The sequence below is a fragment of the Protopterus annectens genome, chromosome 4.part0 (assembly GCF_019279795.1).
Source record: "Protopterus annectens isolate FY-2018-M chromosome 4.part0, PAN1.0, whole genome shotgun sequence".
In the NCBI taxonomy this organism is placed as follows: domain Eukaryota; kingdom Metazoa; phylum Chordata; order Ceratodontiformes; family Protopteridae; genus Protopterus; species Protopterus annectens.
In genome coordinates this window covers 1,764,267,160-1,764,294,645 of record NC_056733.1, presented here as the reverse complement: position 1 = coordinate 1,764,294,645, position 27,486 = coordinate 1,764,267,160, and the positions used below count along the sequence as shown (strand labels likewise).

The 27,486-nt window shown below is 45.3% G+C and overlaps 1 protein-coding gene across 1 annotated transcript in view; it reads left to right on the top strand.

Moving 5' to 3' along the window:
• The window catches only part of UBE2D2 (ubiquitin conjugating enzyme E2 D2), a gene marked incomplete in the record, with an annotated part of 575,544 nt that overhangs the window by 452,457 nt on the left and 95,601 nt on the right, over positions 1–27,486 (top strand). The window contains 1 exon segment of the mRNA XM_044069476.1: positions 4,046–4,139. Coding sequence (XP_043925411.1) covers positions 4,046–4,139 — 94 coding nt within the window.

Below are 27,486 nucleotides of genomic sequence, written 5' to 3'. Positions count from 1 at the left end.
TCATGCACAGGGTTCTTTTAGGCCTAGGACGTGGAGTTCCCCTGCACAGTCTTCAGGTGAGGGCAGGGGCCAGTCCTTTCGTAAACAGACTCAATGACCTGCATCTTCAGCTGCCCGATTCTTCCTGTCAGGCAGCTCCTCTGGGAGGAAAGTTGGCACTTTTCAGTCAAAATTGGCTTTTAGTCACCCAGGACAAATGGGTGTTGGACATCATAATCCGAGGTTACAAATTTTATTTCCACACATTGCCCCCTTTCAAAGGCATGCCAGACGTTCCTCCTCAGCAAAAGGTGGAGGCTCACAACCAGATTTCTTTACTTCTGCAAATGGGAGCTATCCAGCAGGTCCCTCCGTCAGAAGTGGGCCTAGGATTTTACTCTCTCCTGTTTCTAGTACCAAAGAAAGGAAACACATGGAGGCCAATTCTGGATTTGTCTATTCTCAACACTTACTTGGACATTCCAAAATTCAAAATGTTGACTTTACAACAACTTCTGCCTCTGCTAGGCAAAGATCACTGGATGGTAACTCTGGATCTCAAGGAGGCTTATCTTCATATTCCTATCAGGCCCAGTTGCAGGAGATTCCTGCGTTTTCGGGCTGGGGCTTTACATTATCAGTTTTCTGCATTGCCCTTTGGCTTATCTACTGCGCCCAGGGTGTTCACAAAAGTTCTGGCTCCAGTGATAGCCTTCTTAAGGTTAAGAGGAATACAAATTTATCCTTATTTGGACGATTGCCTGATTCTTGCTCAAGACAAAGACAAGCTACTTCACCATCTTCAGTATGTTATGGCAGTGTTAAGGTGCCTAGGGTATTCTGTGAACGAAATAAAGTCCAGTCTAGTACCCTCTCAGGACATGTGCTTTCTGGGTGTGAGACTGAATACAGCCTCTCAGATGGCGTTTTTAACCCCGGACAAACAAAGAAATCTTACCCTGTACTTCCAACAATTGTCTCTCCTGTCCAGGCTGACTGCAAGGACAGTCCTTCAAGCCTTGGAGTTCATGGCATCTTGTATTCTGGTGCTTCCCAATGCCAAACTGCATATGAGGAAGCTACAATGGTATCTCAAAAGTGTATGGACTCAACACTGCCACGATTTGGACACTGTCATTCAGATAATACCTTGCATTCAAAAGGAGTTTTTGTGGTGGGCTCAGGAATGTCACCTAAACAAGGGACTCTCTGTGACCCGACCAGAGGCGAGTCAGGTCCTAACGACAGATGCCTCAGACAAGGCTTGGGGAGCACACCTCAATGGAAAATGGATTCAAGACACGTGGCCTGCCAGACTTCAACATTTGCATATCAACATGAAGGAGATGTTAGCAGTCCAATTTGCATTGATGGCTTTCAAGGATCTACTTCAACCAGGACACGTGTTGATTCAAACAGACAACACAACTGTCATGTGGTACATCAACAAGCAAGGGGGAACCCATTCGTACCCTCTTTGCAGGCAAGCTATGATTTTGTGGGAGACTGCTCTCAGTTTACACCTCACTCTTCAGGCAAGGTTTCTGCCAGGAGCACAGAACTCCTTAGCGGATGTTTTGAGCAGACAGATGGTGGATCCCCACGAGTGGAAATTGAATCCTCATGTATTTCGACAGTTGACAGTGCTTTGGGGGACTCCAGACATAGATCTGTTTGCTTCTCCACTAAATTTCCAGCTGCCAAAGTTTTGCACAAAGCTGTTTCATCCAAAGGCTTGGAAAGTGGATGCTCTATCATTCAGTTGGAACAATCTTCACGTCTATGCCTTTCCTCCTCTGCCTCTCCTTCCCAAGGTGCTCTTGAATGTCAGACAGGACAAGCCCTCCATGATTCTAATAGCTCCAGATTGGCCTCGCCAGCACTGGTACCCTCTACTGAAGAGCTTAGTGCGGGAGCCTCCTTGGCCTCTGCCATCGATTCCTCACCTTTTGTCCCAGGCAGGCAATCATTTACTCAATGTCAGGATACAATCTCTGCATCTGACAGCCTGGCATATTCTGTTTTAGACCCTGGAGGGTCGCAACTTCCTCAAGTTTTGGATGTTATTTTGGAGGCCAGATGGCCTAGTACAAGGAAAGTTTATGCAGATAAATGGAGGAGATTTTTTCTTTGGAGCCAAACAAAGAGCTTTGATATTTCGGTGCCTAATTTGAGTGTTTCTCTTCAGTATCTTACAGAATTACTAGACAAAGGTTTGTCTTTCTCCTCTGTTAAAGTTCATGCTGCAGCCATTTCTGCTCACTATGATTGTGACCCACCATTATTCTCTCATCCTTTGTTTAAGCAATTTCTTAGAGGGGCAAAGAACATAAGACCCCCACGTAGAGCTCCTACTCCTTCCTGGGATCTCAATTTTGTGTTGGAAAAACTCACTTTACCTCCGTTTGAACCTGCAGCTACATCTGAGTTGAAGTTTTTGTCTTGGAAGACTGCTTTTTTGTTGGCCATTACCTCTGCTAGAAGGGTATCTGAATTACAGGCTCTAATGTCAGTTGAGCCCTTCCTGATTTTTCATAAGGATAGGGTATCCCTTCGTACTAATCCTACTTTTATGCCTAAAGTTGTTTCAAATGTGGCCTTAAACCAATCTATTCATTTACCTACTTTTTATGCTGATCCCCAAAATAAGGGGGAAAAAATTTTGCACTCTTTGGATATTCATAGGCAGTTGCGTTATTATTTGAGCAGAACTAAAGGGTTCAGACAGTCTCAACAGTTTGTTTCTTTTGCTTTGAGTTCTCAGGGGAAACCTGTTTCTAAACAAACTATTTCTAAGTGGATTGGCCATTGTATTGCTTTTTGTTATTCTCATCATGGTAAGGAGATTCCGGCTGGAATCAGACCTCATTCCACTAGGGCTACTGCCACTTCTACTGCTTTTTTACGGGGTGTAGCTACTAAAGATATTTTGGAGGCAGCTACTTGGAGTTCAGAGCACACTTTTTCTAAACATTACCATCTCCCTCTTTACTCCAAATCTAGGGCTGGGTTTGCCACTGCAGTTTTACAGGGCATGTTAGCAGCTCCTACTGTTTTATAATTTTGCCATCCTCCCTTTACCTTTGCTTTGGGATTCTACCCAATAGTTATGACTGCAGCAATGTGAGATGAAGAACATAGTACAGTTTTGTACCTACCATAAATGTAGATGTTCGAAGATCCACATTGCTGCAGTCCAATACCCTCCCTCCTTCCCCTCTGTAGTTTGGGGTGGATTGTGTGTTTTGGGTTGTAAATATTGTTGGTATATGGGTGGTTGGTTGTTTCTATGTGTTTTGGCTATGGCCTTTCTTTTTAGGGCCTTCTGACATCTGGGGCAAGAAAGACTGGGGATATGACGTCGGTCATGCGCTTTAGTACCAAGGCATACTGACGTCAGATCTAAGCGACCATGACCGACGCCAGCCTAATACTTTGGTATTCGGGCCGACCGAGGACAGCGGACTACCCAATAGTTATGACTGCAGCAATGTGGATCTTCGAACATCTACATTTATGGTAGGTACAAAACTGTACTTTTGAAGTCTTATTTAGCAGATGCTTTTGTACCATATCAGGTGCTCTGTTAGGGCCATCTTTGATTGGTCAGAAGTCCCCTCTGTGGGTGGACGGGCCTGTACATCTGATCTTGGTTGTTGGAGCAGCCTTTAAGTTGGGACAGGTATGTGTATTTCTCAGCTGTGGATGTCAAATCCTTATTTATGGATTTGCCTTAAGGTGTCCGCTAGTTAGTAAGGGGGACAAACTTGTTGCATGTGGCAAAGTTGTCCTTGCATTTCTGGAGGCTGTGGCAACAGGTATTCATTCAAAGTTCGATCTTTTTGAAAATTTTTGGAATTCACCGAGTACAAGCATTTCATCCAAGAACCATTTTCAGCTTGTTTCTGATACCATGTGAATGTTGAAATGTGCAGATATTTTTGGAAAATTGTTTTGCGTATTCTGTATGATTTTTGTGAATGAAGTTATGCATGTGATATATTCCTCTGCCATCATAGTTGTGAAATATTTGATTGTTTTTTTTCTCCTTCGTAATATTTTCCAGTTCTTTTGTCCATCTGTTCGTTGTTGTGTGATCCAAATCCCGATGATCCCTTAGTGCCTGAAATTGCACGGATTTACAAAACAGATAGAGAAAAGTGAGTATAAAACAGTTTAAAATATAGTTTGGAAAGTTGCTGGCATGGAGTTATTTACCTAAATGTTAAAACTTATTTTTGTATCTTCTGTCACAAGTGGTAGTTTGTCATTTAGAATTTTTGAAAAAATGTTTAAGTACTAAGATATGCCCATATAAAAGAGGATGACAGCAAGCAGTTTCCTGTTCCTGAACTTTAACATATTTCCTTTGAGAAGCTATGAACTGAAGTTTTGTCCACAAGTCTTTCCCCAGTTTTACCCGCTGTACATGATGCAGATGGCTAGCTAAATTAATAATTTTAGAATCGAGAGCAAGAAAACAGATTGCAGAGTCAGTATGCATGGTTTGTCTGAGAATTTTAGGGCACTAGTGTAACGAACTTTTGGGATTTAAGATTGTCCATCCTCAACCCCTTTTTGCACATGATGGGATCAGGGTGCCACTTCAACATTGACAATCCTCTTGAGCCAAGGTTTACACCACCGGGTGGCTAGCCCTGTCACAGTACTTAATATGTACCACTCACTCGCGCACACACTCACTCCTAGGGCCAATTGAGTGTGCCCAATCCGCCTGCTTCATGTCTTTGTAGTGGGGGGGGGGGGTCCAGAACACCCGGAGTAAACCCACATGACCAGGGAGTACTTGCAGACTCAACACACAAAGCACCCCAGCCAAGAAAAAAACAGGAGAACCTATTTGTGAGAACAACTCTAACTGTTGCAGCACTGCAGCCACCCCCAATTTTAAGTCTCCAACCGGATTCATCTTTTTGCATGGAAAAAGCCCACCAGTCCTTTATATAATGCTTGTTTTGTTTCTGCCAAGCTAGTACCGGTTTCATGTTTTTGCAACCCCCTAGGTAAAGATTTTAATCTGCATTACCTTGTACTCCAGTAGATAGGGAAAAAAATCCTTTTTATTTACACAAAAAGGCTTGGTGGCCATTAATAAAAGCTGAAGCAGAATGGCAATTAAAATGCAGCATTTATACCTTGTCTTACTAAAAGGCTGTGAAGCAGTTTGTTTCCAGCAAAGCTAAAGTGTTCTCCAAAACAGATGACGACTGACACATTAGAAGGTAACAAAATACATTCTGAAGATGTCCTGTAGATTTTCTTGTTTCACTGTTGCAGAGTCCTCACACTTGGGTTAACTACCTGCAGGTAGCCCTCAGTCAGCCCGAATACCAGAGACTTAGTATTTCTGCATCGGTTGCTGTCGCTTCAGGACTGGCAGGTCATCAGGGGTATAAAAACAGGCAGCCGACGCCATTACATCTGTCTTTTTTGCCCAGGAAGGAGTCTGAAGCAGAAGCAGTTCACAAGTGCCGGTCGTCCGCTACCTGAATTTTTCATTTTCGAATTGAATAATCCTGAAGGCTTCTAAAGCGAAGTACCTCGTTGGGGATCCTTTTTTCTTGCTCTCACAGATGTCAGGAAAAATTAACAATTGTCTTGCCTGTGGAAGGAAATGCCTCAGATTTTGTTCTTACTGCGTCACCTGTTTAGGCCCAGACCATGGCGTCCCTCGCTGTCTGTTTTGTTCCTTGTTTAACGCCTGAACCATTCATCGTCGAGCTCTTTGTAGCTAAATTCTTTCACTCTTGATCTCAGTATTCTGAAATGGCTTCGGTAAGCCATCTGACTACTGATTTTCTGAAAAAACGTAAGGATAAAGACAGACCGCATAGGTCCAAAACTGACGGCGACGCTTCCGTCAACCTAGTTGCCAGTCCGCCGGTACTCTGTGAGGTGCCTTTGCAGCCCCTGATGCCTGCTTCAATGGATTCACAGCCCTCTGCTGAGACCCATTTGGAGTCCGGTATGCCGCGAGATGCTTCTTTGATTTATGGAATCTGCAGGTGTGTCTACCTTGGATGGGTCCGGAGCCGCTGTGCAGGCACTGGCTTCTGAGGCAGATGTTCTTAGTGTTTCACTGTTGCAGTCATCACACTTGGGTTATCTGCCTGCAGGTAGCCCTCAGTCAGGGCGAATACCAGAGTCTTCCGATTTCTGCGTCTATCGCTTCTTCCAGGATGTCAGATCGTCGGGGGTATAAAATATAGCCGAAGCCATTACATCAGCTTTTCTTGCCATGCAGGAGCCCAAAGCAGAAACAGTTTGCAAGTGCCGGTCGGCCACTTACTGAAATTTTCGTTTTTCGAGTTTCAAACTTGAAGTTTTCAAAAGCTAAGTACCCCATTTGGGGATCCTTTTTTCTTGCTCTAACCGATGTCAGAAAAAGTAAACAATTGTCTTGCCTGTGGAAAGCAAATAACTCAAGATTTTCATTCTTACTGCGTCACCTGTTTAGGCCCAGACCACGACGTCCATCGCTGTCAGTTTTTTGCCTTGTTCAATGCCCAAATTATTCGTTGTCTTGCTATTTTTGTCGCCAAATTCTTGCGCTGTCGTTCACCATATTCCAAAATGGCTTCAATAAGCCGTCCGTCTTCCGAATGAACGCAAGGATAAAGACAGACCCGTATAGGTCCATAACTGCCGACGACTCTTCCGTTAAGCTAGTCGCCAGTCCGCCGGTACTGAGTGAGACGCTTTCGCAGCCCGTTACCCACTTCTACAGATTTGCAGGCCGCTACTGAGACCCATTCAGAGTCCGGTATGCCGCCAGATGCTTCTTAGACTATGGAACCTGCAGATGTCTCTACCTTGGATGGGTTCGAAACCGCTGTGCAGGCACCGGCTTCTGAGGGTGTATTCAGACCTTCCGACATTCGTATTAAACCGACTACTTTGTTAATTACTAAAATTACTGAATTTCTCTAGCCCAGAGTTCGCACTACGCGTAGGAAACTGACAACCAAAGCGCATTCTCAAGCTCCCATGTCAAAGAAACAAATGCTTAGAATGGCTGAAGACCTTTTTTACTTAGGGGAAGCCAGCCTTTCCCCTTTAAAAGGCAACATTTATTTTCCTTCTGATTCTACAGACCATGAGTCCGATGACTCTGATCCCTGTGATTACCAGGACATACCCTTATCTATCTATGAGGACTCAGATGCAGAGAATTCCATTCCCTCTGCCTACCCCCCCCCCCCCCGGAGGACTTTTCTTTTGGTGAAATCCTGCATATACCCTAAGAGAGCATTTCCGCTGGGAATGCCAGGACTACCCACAGTCCAAAAAGAGACTCTGGGAATTTAGACTTTCCTTGGCATAGGCCTCTAGCTATACCCCCTGTCCTGGATACTGTAGATGATGTCTTCATGGAATCCAGTCTTACACCTGATACTTTACCACCAGCTCCTAGAAAGCCTGACAGGTACTACATAGTACCTGACTCTCTCAAATTTCTCTCTAAAAATCCCACTGCGGATCCCGAGACCATTCCCCAGGGACCTAAAGGTATTGAGGCTACTACAGCCAAAAACCCTACCCCTTCGGACTGGGATTCTAGGGCTTTAGACAGGGTAAGAAGGTATATACCTCTGCAACTCTTGCTATCAGGGCTTTAAATTTCCAGTTTCACATGTTGAAGTACCAGCAGCATATTATGGAATTTAAAAAAAAATGTTTCCTGATTGTGCAGAAAATAGACTTACAAGAATTAATGCATTTGGCAAACCAAGTTGATAAACATACTTTGCAGTGTGGTTTTGATGCCTTAGAAGCATCTTGCAGGGCTGCTGTCACTGAGTCTGTTCTGAGAAGGCATGCTTGGCTGAAGGAACAAATCTTGCCAGACCATGTCAAAGCAAAATTTACTAGATGCTACTTGAAACCAATAATGTTTATTTGGCTCAAAAGCTGAAGTTCTTAAGATGGAGGAAAAAGCTAAATCTGTGCAAACTGTTGGATTTCTCGCAGGTATAGCCACCTAGATTCAGTAGGCATTGGCCTTCAAATAAAACTGGTCCTTTCCAGTCCCTCCCAGATCTTCAGTCCAAACCCAGGGGCAACAGACCACAAAGACTACAGTCTCAGGGTATGCAGAGATCTAAACAATGGAGTGCTCCCTCCTCAAAAAACAGCGAGTGGTAAGCCACCCCCCCCCCCCCCCTTTATGGAAAAAGTTGACCATGACTTGTCCTTCATCCTTCCCAGCCATGCCCAAGTACTTGCACCCTTAGGAGGAAAACCTGCCCTGCATGCAAAAAAATGGGAGTATATTACCCAGGACTGCTGGGTCTTAAACATTGTATCCCAGGGGTACAGATTCTACTTCCACTCACTGCCAACCCCAGGCAGATTGCCAGACCTTCCTCCAAACCAGTGGACAGAGTCCCAAAAGCAAGTACTTTCTCTTCTCAGTATCAGGGCTATTCAACCTGTTCCAACATAGCAAAGGGGACAGGGTTTCTATTCCAGACTGTTGCAGGTGCCCATAAAAGAGAACTCTTGGGCTCTATTCTGGATCTGTCAACTTTCAACTCCTTCCTGGTGGTACCAAAATTCAAAATGCTCCTGGCTAGTCACCCTAGAAGCTTATCTGCGCATCTCCATTCAGGGCAAGCTCTATGCACTATCAGTTCTCTGCACTTCCCTTTGGCTTATCTATCAGGGTATTCACAAAATGTCTGGTTCCAGCCATTGCATAGTGCAGGCAGAGAAATATTCAAATTTACCCATACTTGGATGATTGCCTGATTCAGGCAGATAGTCAGGAATTGCTACTTCAACACCTGACTTTTGTAAAGAGACTCCTAACTTCTCTGGGGTATACCATCAGTGAAAATAAATCACATCTGGTACCCAGCCAAAAGATTGTATTCCTGGGAGCAAGCTTAAACACAGCTTTCCAGATGGTGTTCCTCACTCCATAAAAGCAGGTTTATTTGACAACTTATTTCAAACTGCTGGCCACCCAAACCCAGCTCTCTACAAGAAAAATACTGCAAGCCCTAGGGTTCATGGCCTCATGTATTCTACTGATTCCATATGCAAGACTGCATATGAGGAAACGTCAACGGTACTTAGTCTCTGGTGTCAACATTCCCAGGACCTGGAAACAAGTCTTTCCTATCATACCCTGTCTAAGGACAGAGTTCCTTTGGTAGGCAGAAGCATGTAACCACAGCAAGGGACAGACATTCACTCTACCCCACGCTGCCCAGACCCTGACCACAGACTCATCAGACTATGCCTGGGCGGCTCACTTGGCTGGCAGATGTATTCAGGGCCACTTGAGCCCAAGTCAGATTCATCTGTACATCAACCAGAAAGAGATACTAGCTGTACAGAATGCCCTGACCGCTTTCAGATCCTTACTCTTTCCAGGACAACTGCTAATAAAAACAGACAACACTGCAGTTAATGTGGTACATCAACAAGCAGGGGGGAACCCATTCCTACCCACTTTGCAGATTCGCCATGACTCTGTGGCACACGGCCTAGAACAATCCAAGTCCACCTACAAGCTCAGTTCCTGTCAGGCAAGCAAAACTCGCTGGCGGACAATTTAAGCATGATGCTCCTAGACCCACAAGAGTGGAAATTGGAGCCCAGCACCTTCAACCTTCTGATTCAGAAATGGGGGGGGGACTCCAGAGGTGGATCTCTTTGCCTCCCCCTACAACCACCAGCTCAGCAAATTCTACACCAGGAGTCCTCACAGCAGGGCCTGGAAAGTGGATGCCCTATCCTTTCTATGGGAAAAGCTCAGACTATGACTCCCCTCTGCCCCTTCTGGCAAGAATATTACTTGAGATAAAACAAGACAGGCCAAGGATAATTCTGATTGCCCCGGACTGGCCACGCCAGCACTGGTACCCACTCCTATGCGCCTGACAACGGTGCCACCCTGGCACCTATACCAGACCCCAACCCTGCTTCCTCAGCAGGAGAGAAAGATTTTGCATCCACAATTGCAAGCCCTAAATCTTGCAGCCTGGCTTATTCTTTGAATTCTTCACCAGCAACCGTAAGCAAACAGGTGCTGGACATTATCCTTGAAGCCAGAAGGCCCAGTACAAGGAAATCCTATGCTGGTAAGTGGGAAAGGTATTGTTCCTGGACTCGGTCTAAAGGAGAGGACACAGCACTGCCCTCTGTACCCCCTAATCCTGGATTGGGTCTATATGCCGCTATCAAATGGACTAAATAGCGAATGCTATTTAGTTGATCCGATACTGTCGAAATGGCAAAACAGCGAAGTCACGGAACATCTAATTTTTTTCCCTGGGGAAAAAAATTTGGTGGGCTGTCTTTGGGGCTTTTCCATTTCCTCCACTATGGTGCAATCTCGGAGTTGATATATTTAAGTAGGGAGGTGTGGGGGTGTATTGGGCAAAGCCCCCCACTTAAATTTGTTTATTTTTTTCTTACGGAGCAGCAAATCTTTTCCCTGGGAAAAAATTTGCTGTTCCGTTCCATATTTTGTTTCGATATTATCGGTACAATGAAATGGCATTCGCTCTTTACATCGTACGATATGATATTAGACGCTCCTGGATTACCTAGCTGAATTGCTCCACAGAGGCCTATCCTTCTCCATTAAGATCCATGCCTCTGCCATCTCAGCTCATTACAACACTGAGCCCACCCCTATTCTCTCAAGCCCTCATCAAACAGTTCCTGAGAGGGGCAAACAACTTAGGCCACCAAGGAGAGTACTCTTCTCTGCTTGAGACCTTAATTTTGAACTGGAAAAGCTCACCCCCCCCCCCCCTTTTGAACCGGCTGCTTCAGCAGAGTTAAAATTCCTCTCTTGGAAAACAGCCTTGCTTCTAGCCATCACTTCAGCTAGAATCACTGATTATAGGTTCATAGGTTCATACTAGGCTATCTGCCCTGGGGCAATTATAAGCCTAGCCCGATTCTGTATGGCTTACGCCACCCCTTGATTTGAGTATACTGTGCCCTTTTTAAGGTTTAGTTTACTGTGCCTCTGTCTAATAGTGACACGGGAGTAATCCCTGGGACAAACCTACGATCCCCCATCCACATCGAGATTCTTCTTGAAGAGATTCAGTGAGGTGCTCTGCCTCACATGAACTGGAATTCTATTCCAGAGCGAAGGGAGCCTCTGGGTTATGAACCTGTCCCTCCAGCAAGTTCTATTTATTTCTGTGTTGAGGTTCAAGTCCCTCGAGCATGTGGCTCTAAGGGATTTAGATTTTCTGAGGCGGAGCATGTCCATTAATTCTGGATTTGACATAGCTTTGTATGTCAGGCATAGATGGCCTCAAAGTAGGCGGTATGCAACTGAGTAGAGCTGGAGTTTTTTTAACCGAGCAGCATATGGCATCTATTTGAGACCCTTGATCCTCTTGGTGAGATACTTTTGGGTTCTTTCTAATTGCTGCAGGTGTCGGGTAAGGTACATCCCAAAAGGGGCATTGTATTCTATGATGGGCCTGATGAGGGATGAATAAAGGGGCACGATTACCTCTCTTGATCTAGATGTGAAACCCTTCATGATGAGGTGGGCTATGTAGAAGGTCTTTCTAACTACGTTGGCAATGTGGTTTTCAAAGGAGAGATTGCTATAAACTTGGGTCCCCAGGTCCCTAATAACTTTCTCTGTACTTAATGGGTTTCCGCCTATGTGGTAATTTGTGGGCACATTGTTTTTGCCAAAGGGTATGACTATACATTTTTTGGCATTTAGCTTTAAACCATGGCGCTGGCACCAGTTATCTGTCTGTGAGACCTTTTTGAAGGATGTTTGTGTCAGCTGGAGAGTCTATTATGGCGCCCAGTTTGCAGTCGTCTGCGAACTTGGTGAGCCATAGTCCTCCCACGTTTACCTGTACCTCGGAAAAGTATATACCGAACAAGAGTGGTCCCAGGACAGAACCCTGTGGGACGCCACTTGTGACCGGTTTCGAGTCTGACATGGCTCCAGCAACTCTCACTCTGTGGGTTCTGTCTTTGAGCCAGTTTGCGACCCATCTTGTGACATAGGGGTTTATATTTAAGCTGGATAGCTTATCTATGATGCCTGAGTGGGGTATTGTGTCAAATGCCTTTGCAAGGTCCAGATAGGCTGTGTGGACTACCTTCCCTTCATCTATGGCTTTGGTGACTGCTTCAAAGAAGTCAACCAGGTTCAAAAGGCAGGATCTGCCCTTGACAAAGCCGAACTGGGTAGGATCTAGTGTCTGTAGGTCCCCAGTGTCTTTGTTTATGAGCTCCATGATGATCCTCTCCATAGCCTTGCAGACTAAGCTAGTCAGGCTTATGGGGCGATAGTTTCCAGGGTCTGTAGAGGCTCCACCTTTGTGGAGTGGGACCACTGTTGCTGTACGCCATTCTGTGGGCACATATCCTGTAGTGAGGCTGAGATTGTATAGCTGTTTTATTTGAGGGATTAGTTCCTCTTGTAGTTTCATGTAGGACGCAACCTGGGACGCCATTTGGTCCCATGGAAGCAGTGATGTTCTTCGTGTTCCATTGCTGCAGTCCTTACTATTGGGTATAGTCCGCATCCAGTCGGCCCGAATACCAGAGTATAAGGCTGACGTCGGTCAGGGCGCATTAGACTGACGTCAGTACGTCAGGGTACTAATGCGCATGACCGGCGTCATATCCTCAGTCTTTTTTGCCGCGTTGTCCGATGCAGAAGCAGTTTTGCGAGTGCAGGTTGGCGTTCTGAAATATTTCCGAAACCGGAGTTTCAGACCGAATCAGAGTTGGCTAAGTACCCCGTTGGGGAACATTTTGGTTTTTTCTTGCCTCAGTATTTAACCGGATGTCAGAAAAAGTGAATAACTGTATTTCTTGTGGGAAACAGATACCTCATAGGGATTACCATACATTGTGTATACCTTGTTTAGGGCCTGAGCACGACGTTGTTGGTTGCCGCTCTTGTGCTAGGTTTAACAAACGCACTATTAAGAGGAGGTTAGATTGTGCCAGATTAGTGTTTGGGAAGCGTTGCAATTATAAAATGCCGTCGGATGCTCCGACGCCCGCTTCATCCAAGAAGCGTAAGGACAAAACAGCGAAGCCTAGGGTTGATGAACCGGCAGTCCCGGACGCCGGTTCTTTAGGAGGCTCAGTGGAGCCAGAGGTTTTGCCAGGAGTTTCTATGGAGTCTCAGGCAGAAACTTTACTGTTACAGGATGTACCCTCTCAGGAGGCAGGCCAGGCTGAGGGGGCTTCTCAGGTAACTATTCTTCCCTCTCTTCCCAATGTAGTTAGAGCCTCTCCTTCTGTTGCCAAAACTTCTTTTAGAGGAAGGCCAAGTTCAGTTTCAGTAGGGGCTTCTCCTAGCCTTTCGGGTTCTGTACCTAAGAAACATATGCTTAAAATGGCAGAAGATTTGATTACTATGATTAGAGGTTCTATGGGCCCTCCTGATAAAAGGCCTAGGGTGGAACCAGAGTTTGACAGTTTTGAACAGGGTTCAGGGGCTTCTGAGTCTTCTGCGGAAGATTTGCAGGAGTATCCTCATTATTCTGATTCTGATGTGGATGATGCCACTCCTTCGGCTTCTCCTCCTGAGGATTTTTCATTTTCAGAGACTCTGCATTCCATGAGGGAGCACTTTAAATGGGAAGGCCAAGATTACTCTGATTCCAGGAAGAGGCTTAGGGAATTCTTGTTTTTACCCCAGCATAGGCCCTTAGCTATACCTCCTGTGTTGACTGTGGTGGAAGATGTTTTTGCTGAGGCTTCCCTGAACCCTGATTCCTTGCCTCCTGCCCCTGTTAAACCTGATAGGTACTATAGGGTGCCCGAAGCTCATAAGTATTTGTTTAAGAGTCCTAGGGCGGACCCAGAAACTGTTTCTCAGGGGCCTAAAGGTGTTAAAGCCTCTGTGGTTAAAAATCCTGTTCCCACTGACAAAGAGGCAAGGGCGTTAGATAGGTGGGGTAAGAAAGTGTATACTTCTTCCACTCTAGCCATGAGAGCATTGAATTGTCAGTTTCACATGCTGAAATATCAAAATTATCTCCTTTCACAATTAAAATCTAAGGTGGATGCTTTGGCGGAAGGTCTTGATTGTAAAGAATTGCTGGATTTAGTTTATGTGTCTGAACAAGTGGGCAAGCATTCTTTGCAATGTGGTTTTGATGCTGTGCAGGCCTCCTCGAGGGTGGCTGCCACTAGTTCTGTTCTTCGCAGGCATGCCTGGTTGAGGGATCAAAATTTGGCTGAGCATGTTAAGACAAGGATTTTGGATGCTCCTTTACAGTCTGATGTGTTGTTTGGTTCACCTGTGGAAGCAATTTTAAAGAAAATGGAGGACAAAGCTAAGTCTATGCAAACTGTTAAAGATTTTTTGCAGGTACAGCCACCGAAGTTTAGTAGAAATTGGCCTGCTAAGGGGTGGACATATCCTGCTTATGATTCCCAGTCTAGGGGTAGGTCTAGACGTGGTAGGGGCAGGGCCCAAGGTTCTTTTAGGCCTAGAACAGGGAGTTCACCTGCTCAGACTTCAGGTGAGGGCAGGGGTCAGTCCTTTCGTAAACAGACCCAATGACCTGCCTTTTCAGCTGCCAGTAGATTCTCGTCTGGCAGCTCCTTTGGAAGGACGACTGTCTCTTTTCAAAGAAAATTGGGATTTAATTATTCAAGACAGATGGGTGTTGGACATCATTCCCCACGGTTACAGATGTTATTTCCATACAATGCCCCCTTTCCCAGGCATGCCAGACGTTCCTCCTCCACAAAGAAAAGAGGCTCACAAGCAAGTTTCTCAGTTACTCCAAATGGGGGCCATTCAGCCAGTCCCTGTATCAGAAAGGGGCCTGGGATTTTATTCTCGCATGTTCCTAGTACCACAGAAGGGGTACACGTGGAGACCAATTTTGGATTTATCTCTCCTCAACACTTTTCTGGACATTCCCAAGTTCAAGATGTTGACGTTACAACAGCTTTTACCCCTGCTGGGCAAAGATCACTGGATGGTAACTTTAGATCTCAAGGAAGCTTACCTTCATGTGCCTATCAGGCTAAGTTACAGGAAGTATCTGCGGTTTCGAGCTGGAGATTCTCATTATCAGTTCTCTGCATTGCCCTTTGGCTTATCTACTGCGCCCAGAGTATTCACAAAGGTTCTGGCTCCAGTGATAGCTTACTTCAGGCTACAAGGACTTCAAATCTATCCTTATTTAGACAACTGCCTGATTCTGGCTCAAGAAAAGGAAGACCTTCTACAGCATCTGGAATATGTTATAGCAGTGCTAAGATGCCTAGGGTATTCTGTGAACGAAATAAAGTCCAGTCTAGTGCCCCCTCAAGACATGTGCTTTCTGGGTGTGAGACTGCATACAGCAGCCCAGATGGCCTTTTTAACCCCGGACAAACAAAAGAGTCTATCACTTTACTTCCATCAACTATCTCATCAGTCCGTGCTGACTGCAGAGACAGTCCTTCAAGCATTAGGGTTCATGGCATCTTGTATTCTGGTGCTTCCCAATGCCAAACTGCATATGAGGAAGTTACAATGGTATCTCAAAAATGTATGGACACAGCACTGCCAGGATTCAGACACTGTCATTCAAATAATACCTTGCCTTCAAAGAGAATTTTTGTGGTGGGCTCAGGAATGTCACCTAAACAAGGGACTCTCTGTGACCCAGCCAGAGGCGAGTCAGATTTTACCGACAGATGCCTCGGACATTGCTTGGGGAGCTCATCTACATGGAAAGTGGATACAAGACAAGTGGCCTGCCAGACTACAGCATCTACATATCAACATGAAGGAGATGTTAGCAGTCCAGTTCGCATTACTGGCTTTCAAGGAGTTACTTCTTCCAGGGCAGGTGTTGATTCTAACAGACAACACAACTGTCATGTGGTACTTCAACAAACAAGGGGGAACACATTCTTATCCTCTGTGCAGGCAAGCAATGATTTTATGGGAGACTGCGCTACGCTTGCACCTAACTCTTCAGGCAAGGTTTCTGCCAGGAGCACAGCACTCCTTAGCAGATGTGTTAAGCAGACAAATCATGGATCCCCACAAGTGGAAACTGGATCTTCATGTATTTCAGAAATTGACAGTGTCATGGGGAACTCCAGACATAGATCTGTTCGCTTCTCCACTAAACCACCAGCTGCCACAGTTTTGCACAAAGGGGTTTCATCACACAGCTTGGAAAGTGGATGCTCTGTCTTTCAGTTGGACGAACCTTCATGTGTATGCCTTTCCACCTCTGCCTCTTCTTCCAAAGGTACTGTTAAAGGTCAGACAGGACAGGCCAAGGGTGATTTTGATAGCTCCAGATTGGCCTCGGCAACACTGGTACCCTCTACTACGGAGTCTGGTAATGGAGCCTCCATGGCCTTTACCTTTGATTCCACATCTGTTATCCCAGCAGGACGGTTATCTGCTCCATGTCAAGCTTCACTCTCTTCATCTGACAGCCTGGCATATTCTGTGTTGAAACACAGCAGGTCTCAACTTCCTCAACAAGTTTTAAATGTGATTATGGAAGCTAGAAGACCTAGTACAAGGAAAGTGTACGCAGCTAAATGGAAAAGATTTTTATTTTGGTGTAAAGCAAAGAATTTGGAGATTTCTGAGCCTAATTTGAGTATGGCTCTTCAATATCTTACTGAGTTACTGGACAAGGGTCTGTCCTTCTCTTCCATTAAGATTCATGCTGCAGCAATCTCAGCTCACTATGATTGTGACCCACCATTGTTTTCGCATCCTTTGTTCAAGCAGTTTCTTAGAGGGGCAAAAAATATAAGACCCCCACTTAGAGCTCCTACTCCTGCTTGGGATCTCAATTTTGTGTTGGAAAAACTTACTCTACAACCTTTTGAGCCTGCGGCTACTGCTGAATTGAAATATTTGTCATGGAAGACTGCTTTTTTGTTGGCTATTACTTCTGCAAGACGGGTGTCTGAGTTGCAGGCCCTTATGGCAGTCGAGCCCTTTTTGATTTTCCATAAGGATAGGGTATCATTACGTACTAATCCTTCCTTTATGCCTAAAGTGGTTTCTAGTGTGGCTTTAAACCAAACTATTCATTTGCCTACTTTTATGCAGACCCCCAAAATAAAGGGAAAAGATTTTGCATACTTTAGATGTACACAGGCAATTGCGTTATTACTTAAGCAGGACTAAGGATTTTAGGCAGTCTCAGCAGTTGTTTGTTTCTTTTGCTTTGAGTTCAGGGCAAGCCTGTGTCAAAACAAACTATTTCTAGGTGGATTGGCTTTTGCATTGCATTTTGTTATTCCCATCATGGCAAGGAGATTCCTGCTGGGATTAGGCCTCATTCCACTAGGGCTACTGCCACTTCAACAGCATTTCTACGGGGTGGCAACTAAGGATATTTTGGAAGCAGCTACTTGGAGTTCAGTGCATACTTTCTCTAAGCATTATCACCTTCCTATCTACTCTAAGTCTAGGGCTGGTTTTTCCACAGCTGTTTTGCAAGGCATGTTGTCAGCTCCTGCTTCTTTATGATTTGCCAGCCTCCCTTACCTCTGCTTTGGGATTCTACCCAATAGTAAGGACTGCAGCAATGGAAGACGAAGAACATAGTACAGTTTTGTACCTACCATAAATGTAGATGTTCGAGGATTCCATTGCTGCAGTCCAATTTACCCTCCCTCCTTCCCCTCTGTGTTTAGGGGTGGTTGTGTAGGTGAGTTTACCTGCTTATATTTTTGTATATATTGTTCATGTTTTGGGCAGGTATTTTGGGCCTTGTCTTTTTAGGGTCTTCTGACATCTGGGGCAAGAAAAGACTGAGGATATGACGCCGGTCATGCGCATTAGTACCCTGACGTACTGACGTCAGTCTAATGCGCCCTGACCGACGTCAGCCTTATACTCTGGTATTCGGGCCGACTGGATGCGGACTATACCCAATAGTAAGGACTGCAGCAATGGAATCCTCGAACATCTACATTTATGGTAGGTACAAAACTGTACTTTTTTTGCTTTGGAGAGGGCAGACTTCACCTGAGCATCTGAGATGTTTGGGAGGCAGCCCTCTACCGGGATAGATACTTGCTCTTTTTGGGGGGAGGGGGTGGAGAAGTTTGTGCTGAACCTGTCTGCCAGGATATTGGCGATATCTGTGGGTTCAGTGTATTTTTTGTCGTTTAGAATCAACTCAGAACAAGTCTGGGAGTTGCATCCCAGGTTTCTAACATAACTGAAAAAAGCCTTATGATTGTGGTGTCCTGTGCAATTTTTCTCTCGAAGCTGGCCTTTGAGGATTTTATGAGGGATCGTAATTTTTTTGCTAGTACTGATCAGAGATGCCTTCCCTATTAGGGATTTTGCTCTATCATGTAGTAGCTTCCTCCTTCTGTTGTACAGTTTATTTATGGCAGGGGTCCACCAGACTGGACGCCTGCCTTTGGATGATTGGGTCTTGGTTGTGTTTGGGATAGCATGATCCATGCATTCCTGGAGATGTCCGTAGAATGCATTTATATAGGATTCTGCAGATGTTCTTCGTGCATACAGCTGCAGTAATCACACATGGGTTCTCTGCCGTCAGGCGGTCCCTCGGTCGGCCGAATTCCAAAGTCTTGGTCCGGCGTCGGTTGTCGCTTTCTTTCCTGACGTCAGTGCGACAGGGGTATACAAGACACAGCCGACGCCATATTCTTCAGTCTTTTTTGCCGCGCGGTGCCCGAAGCAGAAGCAGTTCGCAAGTGCCGGTCGGCCAGCTCCTGAATTCTGAAAAATTGGAAACCGAAGTCTTCTTTAAAGCTAAGTACCCCGTTGGGGAAACTTTTCTTGCCTCAGACCGATGTCAGACAAAGTTAACAATTGTATTTCTTGTGGGAAGCAAGTACTGCATAAGGATTTCCATTCCCTCTGCATACCTTGTTTAGGCCCAGACCACGACGTCTCGGGCTGTCGCTTTTGTGCTACTTTCAATAAACGCACTATTAAGCGTCGGGCGGAGTTCGCCCAACATTATTTTGGTAAAGCCTTTGATTATAAAATGTCGTCGGAGACTCCGACTACCGTTTTGTCCAAAAAAACGCAAGGACCGACGTCTCCACCGACACCACGCCAAAACCGTCTGCATGTGGTCCGGTTCTCAGCGAGACGCCTTTGCAGTCCCTGACTACCGACTACACTTTTTTGGCGGTGTCTTCTGTACCCGAGACCGCAGGTGCCTGGCCCTTAGACTACAACCACCGAAGCCACTGTGAGTGTTGAGTCTCCTAATGTGGACCGGTCCACTTCCACCCAGGGTGTCTTTAGGCCCTCATCTTCCTTTTCCATTAAGGCCTTTACTAAGTCCAAATCAGCCATGCATCCCAAGAGGCCTGTTGCTCAGGGCCCACCCCCAGGCCCCATGCCTAAAAAGCAGATGCTTAAAATGGCTGAGGATTTGATTACCCTTATCAGGGGTTCCCAACCCCTCCAGACAAGAGACCCAGAGTGGAGGAAGATTCTCCCTCTTCTGAACAGGGCTCCATTTTCTAAGAACATTCTGATGTAGAGGAGCACTCGTACTCCCCTTATGAAGATTCGGATGCAGAACAGTCCATTCCTTCTGTATCTCCCCGAGGATTTCTCTTTTGGGGAAACCGTGCACACCTTGAGGGAACACTTCCATTGGGAAGGCCAAGACTTTTCTGATTCCAAGAAAAGGCTTAGGGAATTTCTTTTGTTACCTCAACACAGACCGCTGGCTATACCTCCTGTCTTGGACATACTTGATGATGTTTACTCGGAGGCTTGTCTTAGTCCGGATTCCCTGCCTCCTGCTCCAGTCAAACCTGATGGGTACTACAGAGTTCCTAACTCTCACCAGTTTCTTTTCAAAAGCCATAATGCTGACCCTGAAACCATTTCTCAAGGCCCCAAGGGATTGAAGGCCTCTACTGCCAAGAATTCACTACCTTCCGAAAGAGAATCTAGATCCTTTGAAAGGTGGGGGGAAAAAGGTATACACCTCGGCCACCCTAGCCATGAGGGCCTTAAATTGTCAGTTCCATATGCTTAAATACCAGCAGTTTCTGTTATCTCAATTAAGAAATAAAATGTCTCAACCTGAACAACCAGATTTGAAGGAATTGCAGGATATGATGCATAGTGCAGAATAAGTGGGTAAACACACCTTACAATGTGGCTATGATGCCTTAGAGGCCTCAAGTAGAGCTGCTGTTACAGGATCAGTCATTCATAGACATGCTTGGCTTAGGGAACAAAGCTTGCCTGATCATGTTAAAGCTAAACTACTAGATGCTCCTTTACAAAAGGATGTACTATTTGGTACTAATGCTGAGGAGATACTATGTAAAATGGAAGAAAAAGCTAAATCTATGCAAACTGTCAAGGCTTTTCTACAGGTACAACCACCTCGTTTTAGCAGAAATTGGCCTTCTAAAAACTGGTCCTTTCCAGCCACGGACAAGCCCTAAAGAGGTAGATACAGGCGCACAAGGGGCAGAGGACAATCTCAGGGATCATATAGAGGCAGACAATGGCAAACTCCAGCACCAAGAGGTGGCGAAGACAGTGCACAACAATACAGAAAACCAACCCAATGACTTCCTCCTTTTCATGCCAAGCAAGTCTCAGCTAGCAGCTCCCTTGGGAGGAAAGCTGGTATTATTTACAAGAAATTGGCATATTATCACAACAGACAAATGAATCCTGGATATTATAAACAGAGGCTACAGATTTCATTTTCACACTCTTCCAAAAATGAGAGGCATGCCAAACCTGCCACACAATCAAAGGGCAGAGGCACAAATACAAATTTCAAAACTCATGGACATGAAAGCTATTCAAGAGGTACCTACTCACGAACAAGGTCAAGGTTTTTATTCCGGACTATTTCTGGTACCAAGGAAAGGAACCGACTGGAGACCCATTTTGGACTTATCCATCCTAAATACATTTCTACTCGTACCAAAATTCAAGATGCTCACATTACAGCAGCTTCTTCCCATGCTGGGCAAGGGGTTTTGGCTGGTAACATTGGACCTCAAGGAGGCATACCTGCATGTCCCAGTCAGACAAAGCTGCAGAAGATACACCTCAGATTTCTTGCAGGTTCAATCCACGATCAATTCTCTGCATTGCCCTTTGGCTTATCTACTGCACCCAGAGTATTCACGAAATGCCTGGCATCAGTAATCGCCTACTGCAGACTTCAAGGGATACAAATTTACCCTTATTTGGACGACTGCCTGATCCAAGCGGACAGCAAGCACAAACTTCTGGAACATCTGGCTTATGCAATAGTTACTGAATTCTCTGGGATACACAATCAACAAAGAGAAATCCAGGCTAACACCATCTCAGAAAATAACTTTCCTGGGTGCCAACTTGGACACAAACACCCAGATGGCCTACCTTACGCCAGAAAAACAGGGTCAACTAACACAGTACTTCAAAATACTAGCAAATTGTACCAGGCTTACTGCAAGGAAAATCCTGCAGGCTCTGGGCTTCATGGCATCTTGCATTCTTTTAATCCCATGTGCAAAGTTGCATATGAGAAAACTTCAGTGGTACCTAAAAAACCCTATGGTCTCAGCACAGCCACAATTTGGAAACAATAATACCAATAATTCCATGTTTGCAAAAGGAATTTCTATGGTGGCCCAAGCATGTCAAACAAACACAGGTCTCCCATTCTGCAAGCCTCAAGCAAATCAAGTCATCACAACAGACGCCTCAGATTACGCCTGGGGGGCGCACATGACAGACAGGTGCATTCAGGGCAAATGGTCCCAAAAGGAAAAGCACCTTCACATCAACCAAAAAGAAATGCTAGCAGTGATAAATGCAATTACAGCATTCAAGGACCTCCTGCATCCAGGACAATTATTAAGAACAGACAACACCACAGTAATGTGGTACATAAACAAACAAGGAGGAACACATTCATACCCCCTGTGCAGACTAGCCATGACACTTTGGAACTTGGCTCTGGAATGGCAAATCGAACTTCAAGCACAGTACTTGCCAGGTTTGGAAAACACGCTGGTAGACAGTCTAAGCAGAAATATGACAGATCCGCACAAATGGAAGTTGCATCCTCAGGTGTTTACACAGATAATCAAAGCGTGGGGAAGGCCAGACATAGATCTCTTCGCCTCCCACAGGAATCATCAATTGAAAAAGTTTTGTTCAAAGACCTTCCATCCAAAGGCCTGGAGAGTGGACGCCCTTTCATTCAGTTGGACAGCATGGACAGTGTACGCTTTCCCACCTCTGCCTCTTCTGCCCAAGGTGCTCTTGAAAGCAAGAACAGACAGACCGAAGAATATACTGATTGCTCCAGACTGGCCAAGACAGCACTGGTACCCACTCCTGAGGAGTCTAACACATACTCCTCCCTGGCTTCTACCTCTAATGCCTCTTCTGCTGACTCAGCACAGCTACAAAACTCTTCACAGTCAGCTGAAAACACTCAATCTCGCTGCATGGAAAATTCCTGAACACCACAACAGATCCTACTCCCCAAAGAGGTGCAGGACGTCATTCTGGAGGCCAGAAGGCCAACTAGAAAGGCCTACTTCGCAAAATGGAAACGGTTTTGCTCCTGGAATGAGAAAAAAAGGACAGGATCCTAGAAAACTAAATTTGCCTCAGGTATTACAGTATCTAGCTGAGCTGCTGAACAGTGGGCTTTCATTTTCCTCCATAAAAATCCATGCCTCAGCCATTTCTGCAGAATTCAACACGGATCCACCGTTATTCTCTCACCCACTTTTAAGACCGTTCCTCAGAGGGGCTAAGAATATAAGACCACCAAGGAAACAACCAGTGCCAGCCTGGGATCTTAATTACATTCTAGAAAAATTAACATTGCCTCCCTTTGAACCAGCTGCCTCAACAGATTTGCAATATTTGTCCTGGAAAACAGCTTTCCTTCTGGCCATTACCTCAACTCGTAGGGTTTTGGAGTTACAAGCCCTCATGGCTGTGCAGCCCTTTCTCATCTTCCATCAGGACAGGGTTTCCCTTCGAACCAATCCGTCATTTTATGCCTAAAGTGGTATCCAGGGTAGCTTTGAATCAAGCCAGACACTTACCTACCTTTTACCCCAATCCTCAAAACAAAGGGGAAAGGCTGCTACATTCCTTAGACATCCATAGGCAGCTACGTTATTATTTGGACAGAACAAAGCCTTTCAGGAAATCAGAACAGCTTTTTGTGTCCTATGCTGTAGGAGCTCAAGGGAAGCCTGTTACCAAACAGACCATTTCAAAATGGATAGGCCACTGCATACGATTTTGTTACTCCTATCATGGGAAATCTGTCCATACAGGCATCAGATCCCACTCCACCAGGGCCACAGCTGCCTCTACAGCCTTCCTCAGTGGAGTTCCTACCAAAGATATTTTGGAGGCAGCCACTTGGAGTTCTGTGCATACCTTCACAAAACACTACCACCTGCCTTTATATTCCAAAACTAGAGCAGGCTTTGCCACTGCTGTACTGCAGGGCATTCTGGCTCATCCCAGTTCCACCTAGTGCCTACCACCCTGTGCATAGCTTTGGGATTCTACCCATATGTGATTACTGCAGCTGTATGCACGATGAACATAGTACAGTTTTGTACCTACCATAAATGTAGATGTTAGAGTGCTAATACAGCTGCAGTACAGGTTTCCCTCCCTCCTTCCCCTCTCGGTAAAGGACTAGTGGCTAACACCTCCTCTTACAACCTAATTTGGGTTATCCTCCTATGGTGTATTTGCTTGCAACTACTGTTTTTTGATTACATTGCATTGCTTGAATATATTTTTATATATAATTTATGTATTGCCTTCCTTCTGGGGGCATCTGACATCTGGGGCAAGAAAAGACTTTAAGAATATGGCATTGGCTGTGTCTTGTATACCCCTGTCGCACTGACGTCCGGAAAGAAAGCGACAACAACCGACGCCGGACCAAGACTTTGGAATTCGGCCGACCGAGGGACCGCCTGACTGCAGAGAACCCATATGTGATTACTGCAGCTGTATTAGCACTCTAACATCTACATTTATGGTAGGTACAAAACTGTACTTTTGGGCTGTAGTTTCCACTGGCCCTGGGGCCTTGAAGGATTCCACTTCGGTTTTGAGAAGTTCGCTTTTGAGAAGTTTTTCACTGTGGTTTTCTGGGCTGGGGGTGGGGTCAGGATGTGGACATCCAGTGAAATTAATTTATGGTCTGATAGAGTCCCCATGTTGGTAATGATCAGTTCTAGTATGTTGTCCCCTTTTGTGGGAGTGGTGACTAGTTGTTCCATAGCATTTGAGTTTATAATTTCCAGGAATCTTTGGGCTAAGGTGCTGGGGCTTGAGTAGTGCTCCCAGTCAATATTTGGGTAGTTGAAGTCGGCCAATATAATGGTGTTCGGAGAGATCTTCATGTTCTCCAATGTTTTCAGGAAAGCCGAATGGGATTCCTGACTTTGAGAGGGTGGTCTGTAGGATGCTATAAACTGAAAAGCAGTCTTGCCCACTGTTAGTTGCACATGGATGGTGTCCGATACTTCGTGCAATGCCACTAACCTGGAGGTGTGGATATCCTTGATAAATATGGAAACTCCCCCTCCTTTTGTGGTTCGGTCCGGGTTTTGGGGCCGAAAAGCATGATACGAGGTATAGCCTGGTAGTGCTGGGGTACACTCTGGAGCCTTGAACCAGGTTTCTGTCACTGCACAGATATCTATGTTCTCCATACTGAGGAGAGCTTCGAGTGTGTGCATCTTGAGGTTAAGACTTCTGGCGTTTAGCAGCATTACCCTTAGTTTCTTGTTCCTTGTGCTGTCTATGGGGGTGGGTTTGACTTTTGAGCCTTGCCTAAAGGCACTGTGGGGGTGGCAAGAGTCTTTGCCAATATCCGAAAGCCCAGTGGTGACAGGTGCAAGCCGTCCCTAGTGAAGCAACGTGGCTTGTCGAGCATGTCATCCCAGGCTGACAGACACTGGATCCCCTTTGAATGACACCAACATTTTAGCCAATTGTTAAAATCGATCATTTTGTCTTTGTACTGTGGCATCATTCTAGGTGAGGGTAAGATGCTGCTCAAGGTCAGGGTCATACCAGCCTGGGCTACATGATCTGAGAGCTCCTCTGTCTCTCCATGTAGTCCAGAGAGGTACGTCTCAGGTCATTCACACCAGCATGTACAATGACTGAGTCATATTTGTATTTGCTTTGGAGTGACCCGAGTGCTTGCGTTGTGTCGGATCCTAGCACCAGACAGGCAGCTCACCGTGACCTTCTCTTTATTCAGCCTGGTGAGCGGGACGTCAGTGTGTCTGACGAGTCACCTATAACAAGAGTATCAGGTGTGTTATTCAGCCTTAAGGGCTGTGGCTTGGCACACTGACTTTGTGGGTTATGTGTTGTGTGTGTTTTGTTTTGAGGTAGCGTTTGCTTGGATGTCTGCTTTGGAGGTCTCTGTTGCTTGGGTAGATTTTTATTTAGAGCCTCCGAGTATGTTTTTGTGTATTTGTGTTTGGTTCGCTGATGTGGTGGGACTATGTGATACTGAAATTGTGTTGTGTGAGGTTACCTTCTCCTGACTGGTTACACCAGTTTTGAGATGAGAGAGCTCAGCCTCCAGTGTGGCTAAATAGTTGCATCTCTCACGTATATTTGAACCGGTTTGGAGGAGGAGGGGGTTGTCCGTGTACATGAGACAGTTGTAACATTGCCTCAAAATTCCCAGATTCACCAGCTGGACTGGAGAAGAAACCATTGGCTGACCTTTGGACATGCTAGAGTAACAGGGAAACTGAATTTAAGACTGACCAATAGAGGACAGGGTAATCGTAGAGAGTATAAGAGTAAGTAGTGCTTATGGTTTAATAGTGCTAACTTGTAGGATTACTTAATTGGACCAGTGAAGGGCCTTAGAATGAGAATATGGTATTTAAATTGAGAGATAGAGCAGTTCTAAGGGAAAAAGTGAAGAGCAGACTTTGTGGAGCCAGGAATAGTTTAAACCCAATTAGGCAGTTCTGCCCGATGTTGCACTATGCGCAAAAACGCACAAAAGAGGGTTTTAAGAGAGGAAGATGAAAAAGTTTTGGAATTGACCCAAAATGGCCAATAAAACAGTTTCAAGTCAGTAACCACTCCCACAGGGGCAGGCAGGCTGCTCAATGTTTTTCACTGCCACTGATTAACAGAGAGACTTTCATAGGTTCATACTAGGCTATCTGCCCAAGGGCATTTATAAGCCTAGCCCATAGTTATGTGGCTTTCGCCACCCCTTTAGTTTGAAGAAAACTATGCCTATTATTTTGCTGTGCCTCTGTCAAGCAGTGACACTGAAATAATCCCTGGGGTATATCTGTGATCTCCCATCCATTGGTCAAGATTCCTCTTGAACAAGGCCAGCGAGGTGCTCTGCCTCACATGTACCAGGATTTTGTTCCACAGCATAGGGAGTCTCTGGGTGATGAATCTGTCCCTCCAGCACGTTCTATTAATAACCATGTCAAGGTTCAAGTCTCCCGCCCTTGTGGTTTTGAGGGATCTAGATTTTTTGAGGTGAAGCATATTCATCAAATCTGGGTTTGACATGGCCTTAGATGTCAGGCACAGGTCACCTCTGAGCAAGCGGTATGCGACTGAATAGAGCTGGAGTTCTTTCAGTCTGGCAGCATAAGACATATTTTTGAGACCCTTTATCCTTTTGGTGAGGAACTTTTGGGGCCTTTCCAGCTGCTGCAGGTGTCGGGTCAGATACATTCCGAATGGGGCATTGTACTCAATCATAGGTCTAATGAGTGATGAGTACAGGGGGACGATGACCTCCCTAGATCTAGATGTGAATCCCTTCATAGCCCAAGCAAAAAATGGCCTCACAGAAACTAACAAGCAGTTCAAGAACAGCAAGCCTGTAACTGAACTTTTTTAAATCTCAGAAAAGTGGGGAAAAAGCAATATTTTTTTTTTGTTTGTTTTTTCAGAGATAGCAGAGGTTAACAAGTATCAACAAGTTATAACAGTGCAGTAGATCACCCCACACAAGAGTGCTAGGCCAAAGACAGATAAAATGCAAGTTTTGAGAAAAAAAAGATTTTAAAAATAAGTGCAAACAGGAAATTCAGTAAACAGCTCTAGGTTATGCTCTAAATACAGTTACTAATGCAGAAATCTAATTTAACAAACCAGAAAATGCTCAAAATAGGCGGCTATGCAGAAAAACTTAGCAAATAAACAGAGGAAAAATACTTAGTCTCAAAAGTGGCTCCTTTCTTCTCTCTGCGTTTTCTCCTCTTGGTAGGTGCTTCACCAACAGCCAGCAAGCCTGAAAAGACGCCAAAACCACGAGGCAACCAGGTTTTAAGAGAGGAAGATGAAGGAGTTTTGGAATTGACCCAAAATGGCCAATAAAACTACAGTTTCAAGTCAGTAACCATTCCCACAGGGGCAGGCAGTCTGCTCAATGTTTTTCACTGCCACTGATCAACAGAGAGACTTTCCTTTAGCCCAAGCAAAAAATGGTCTCACAGAAACTTAAACAGTTCAAG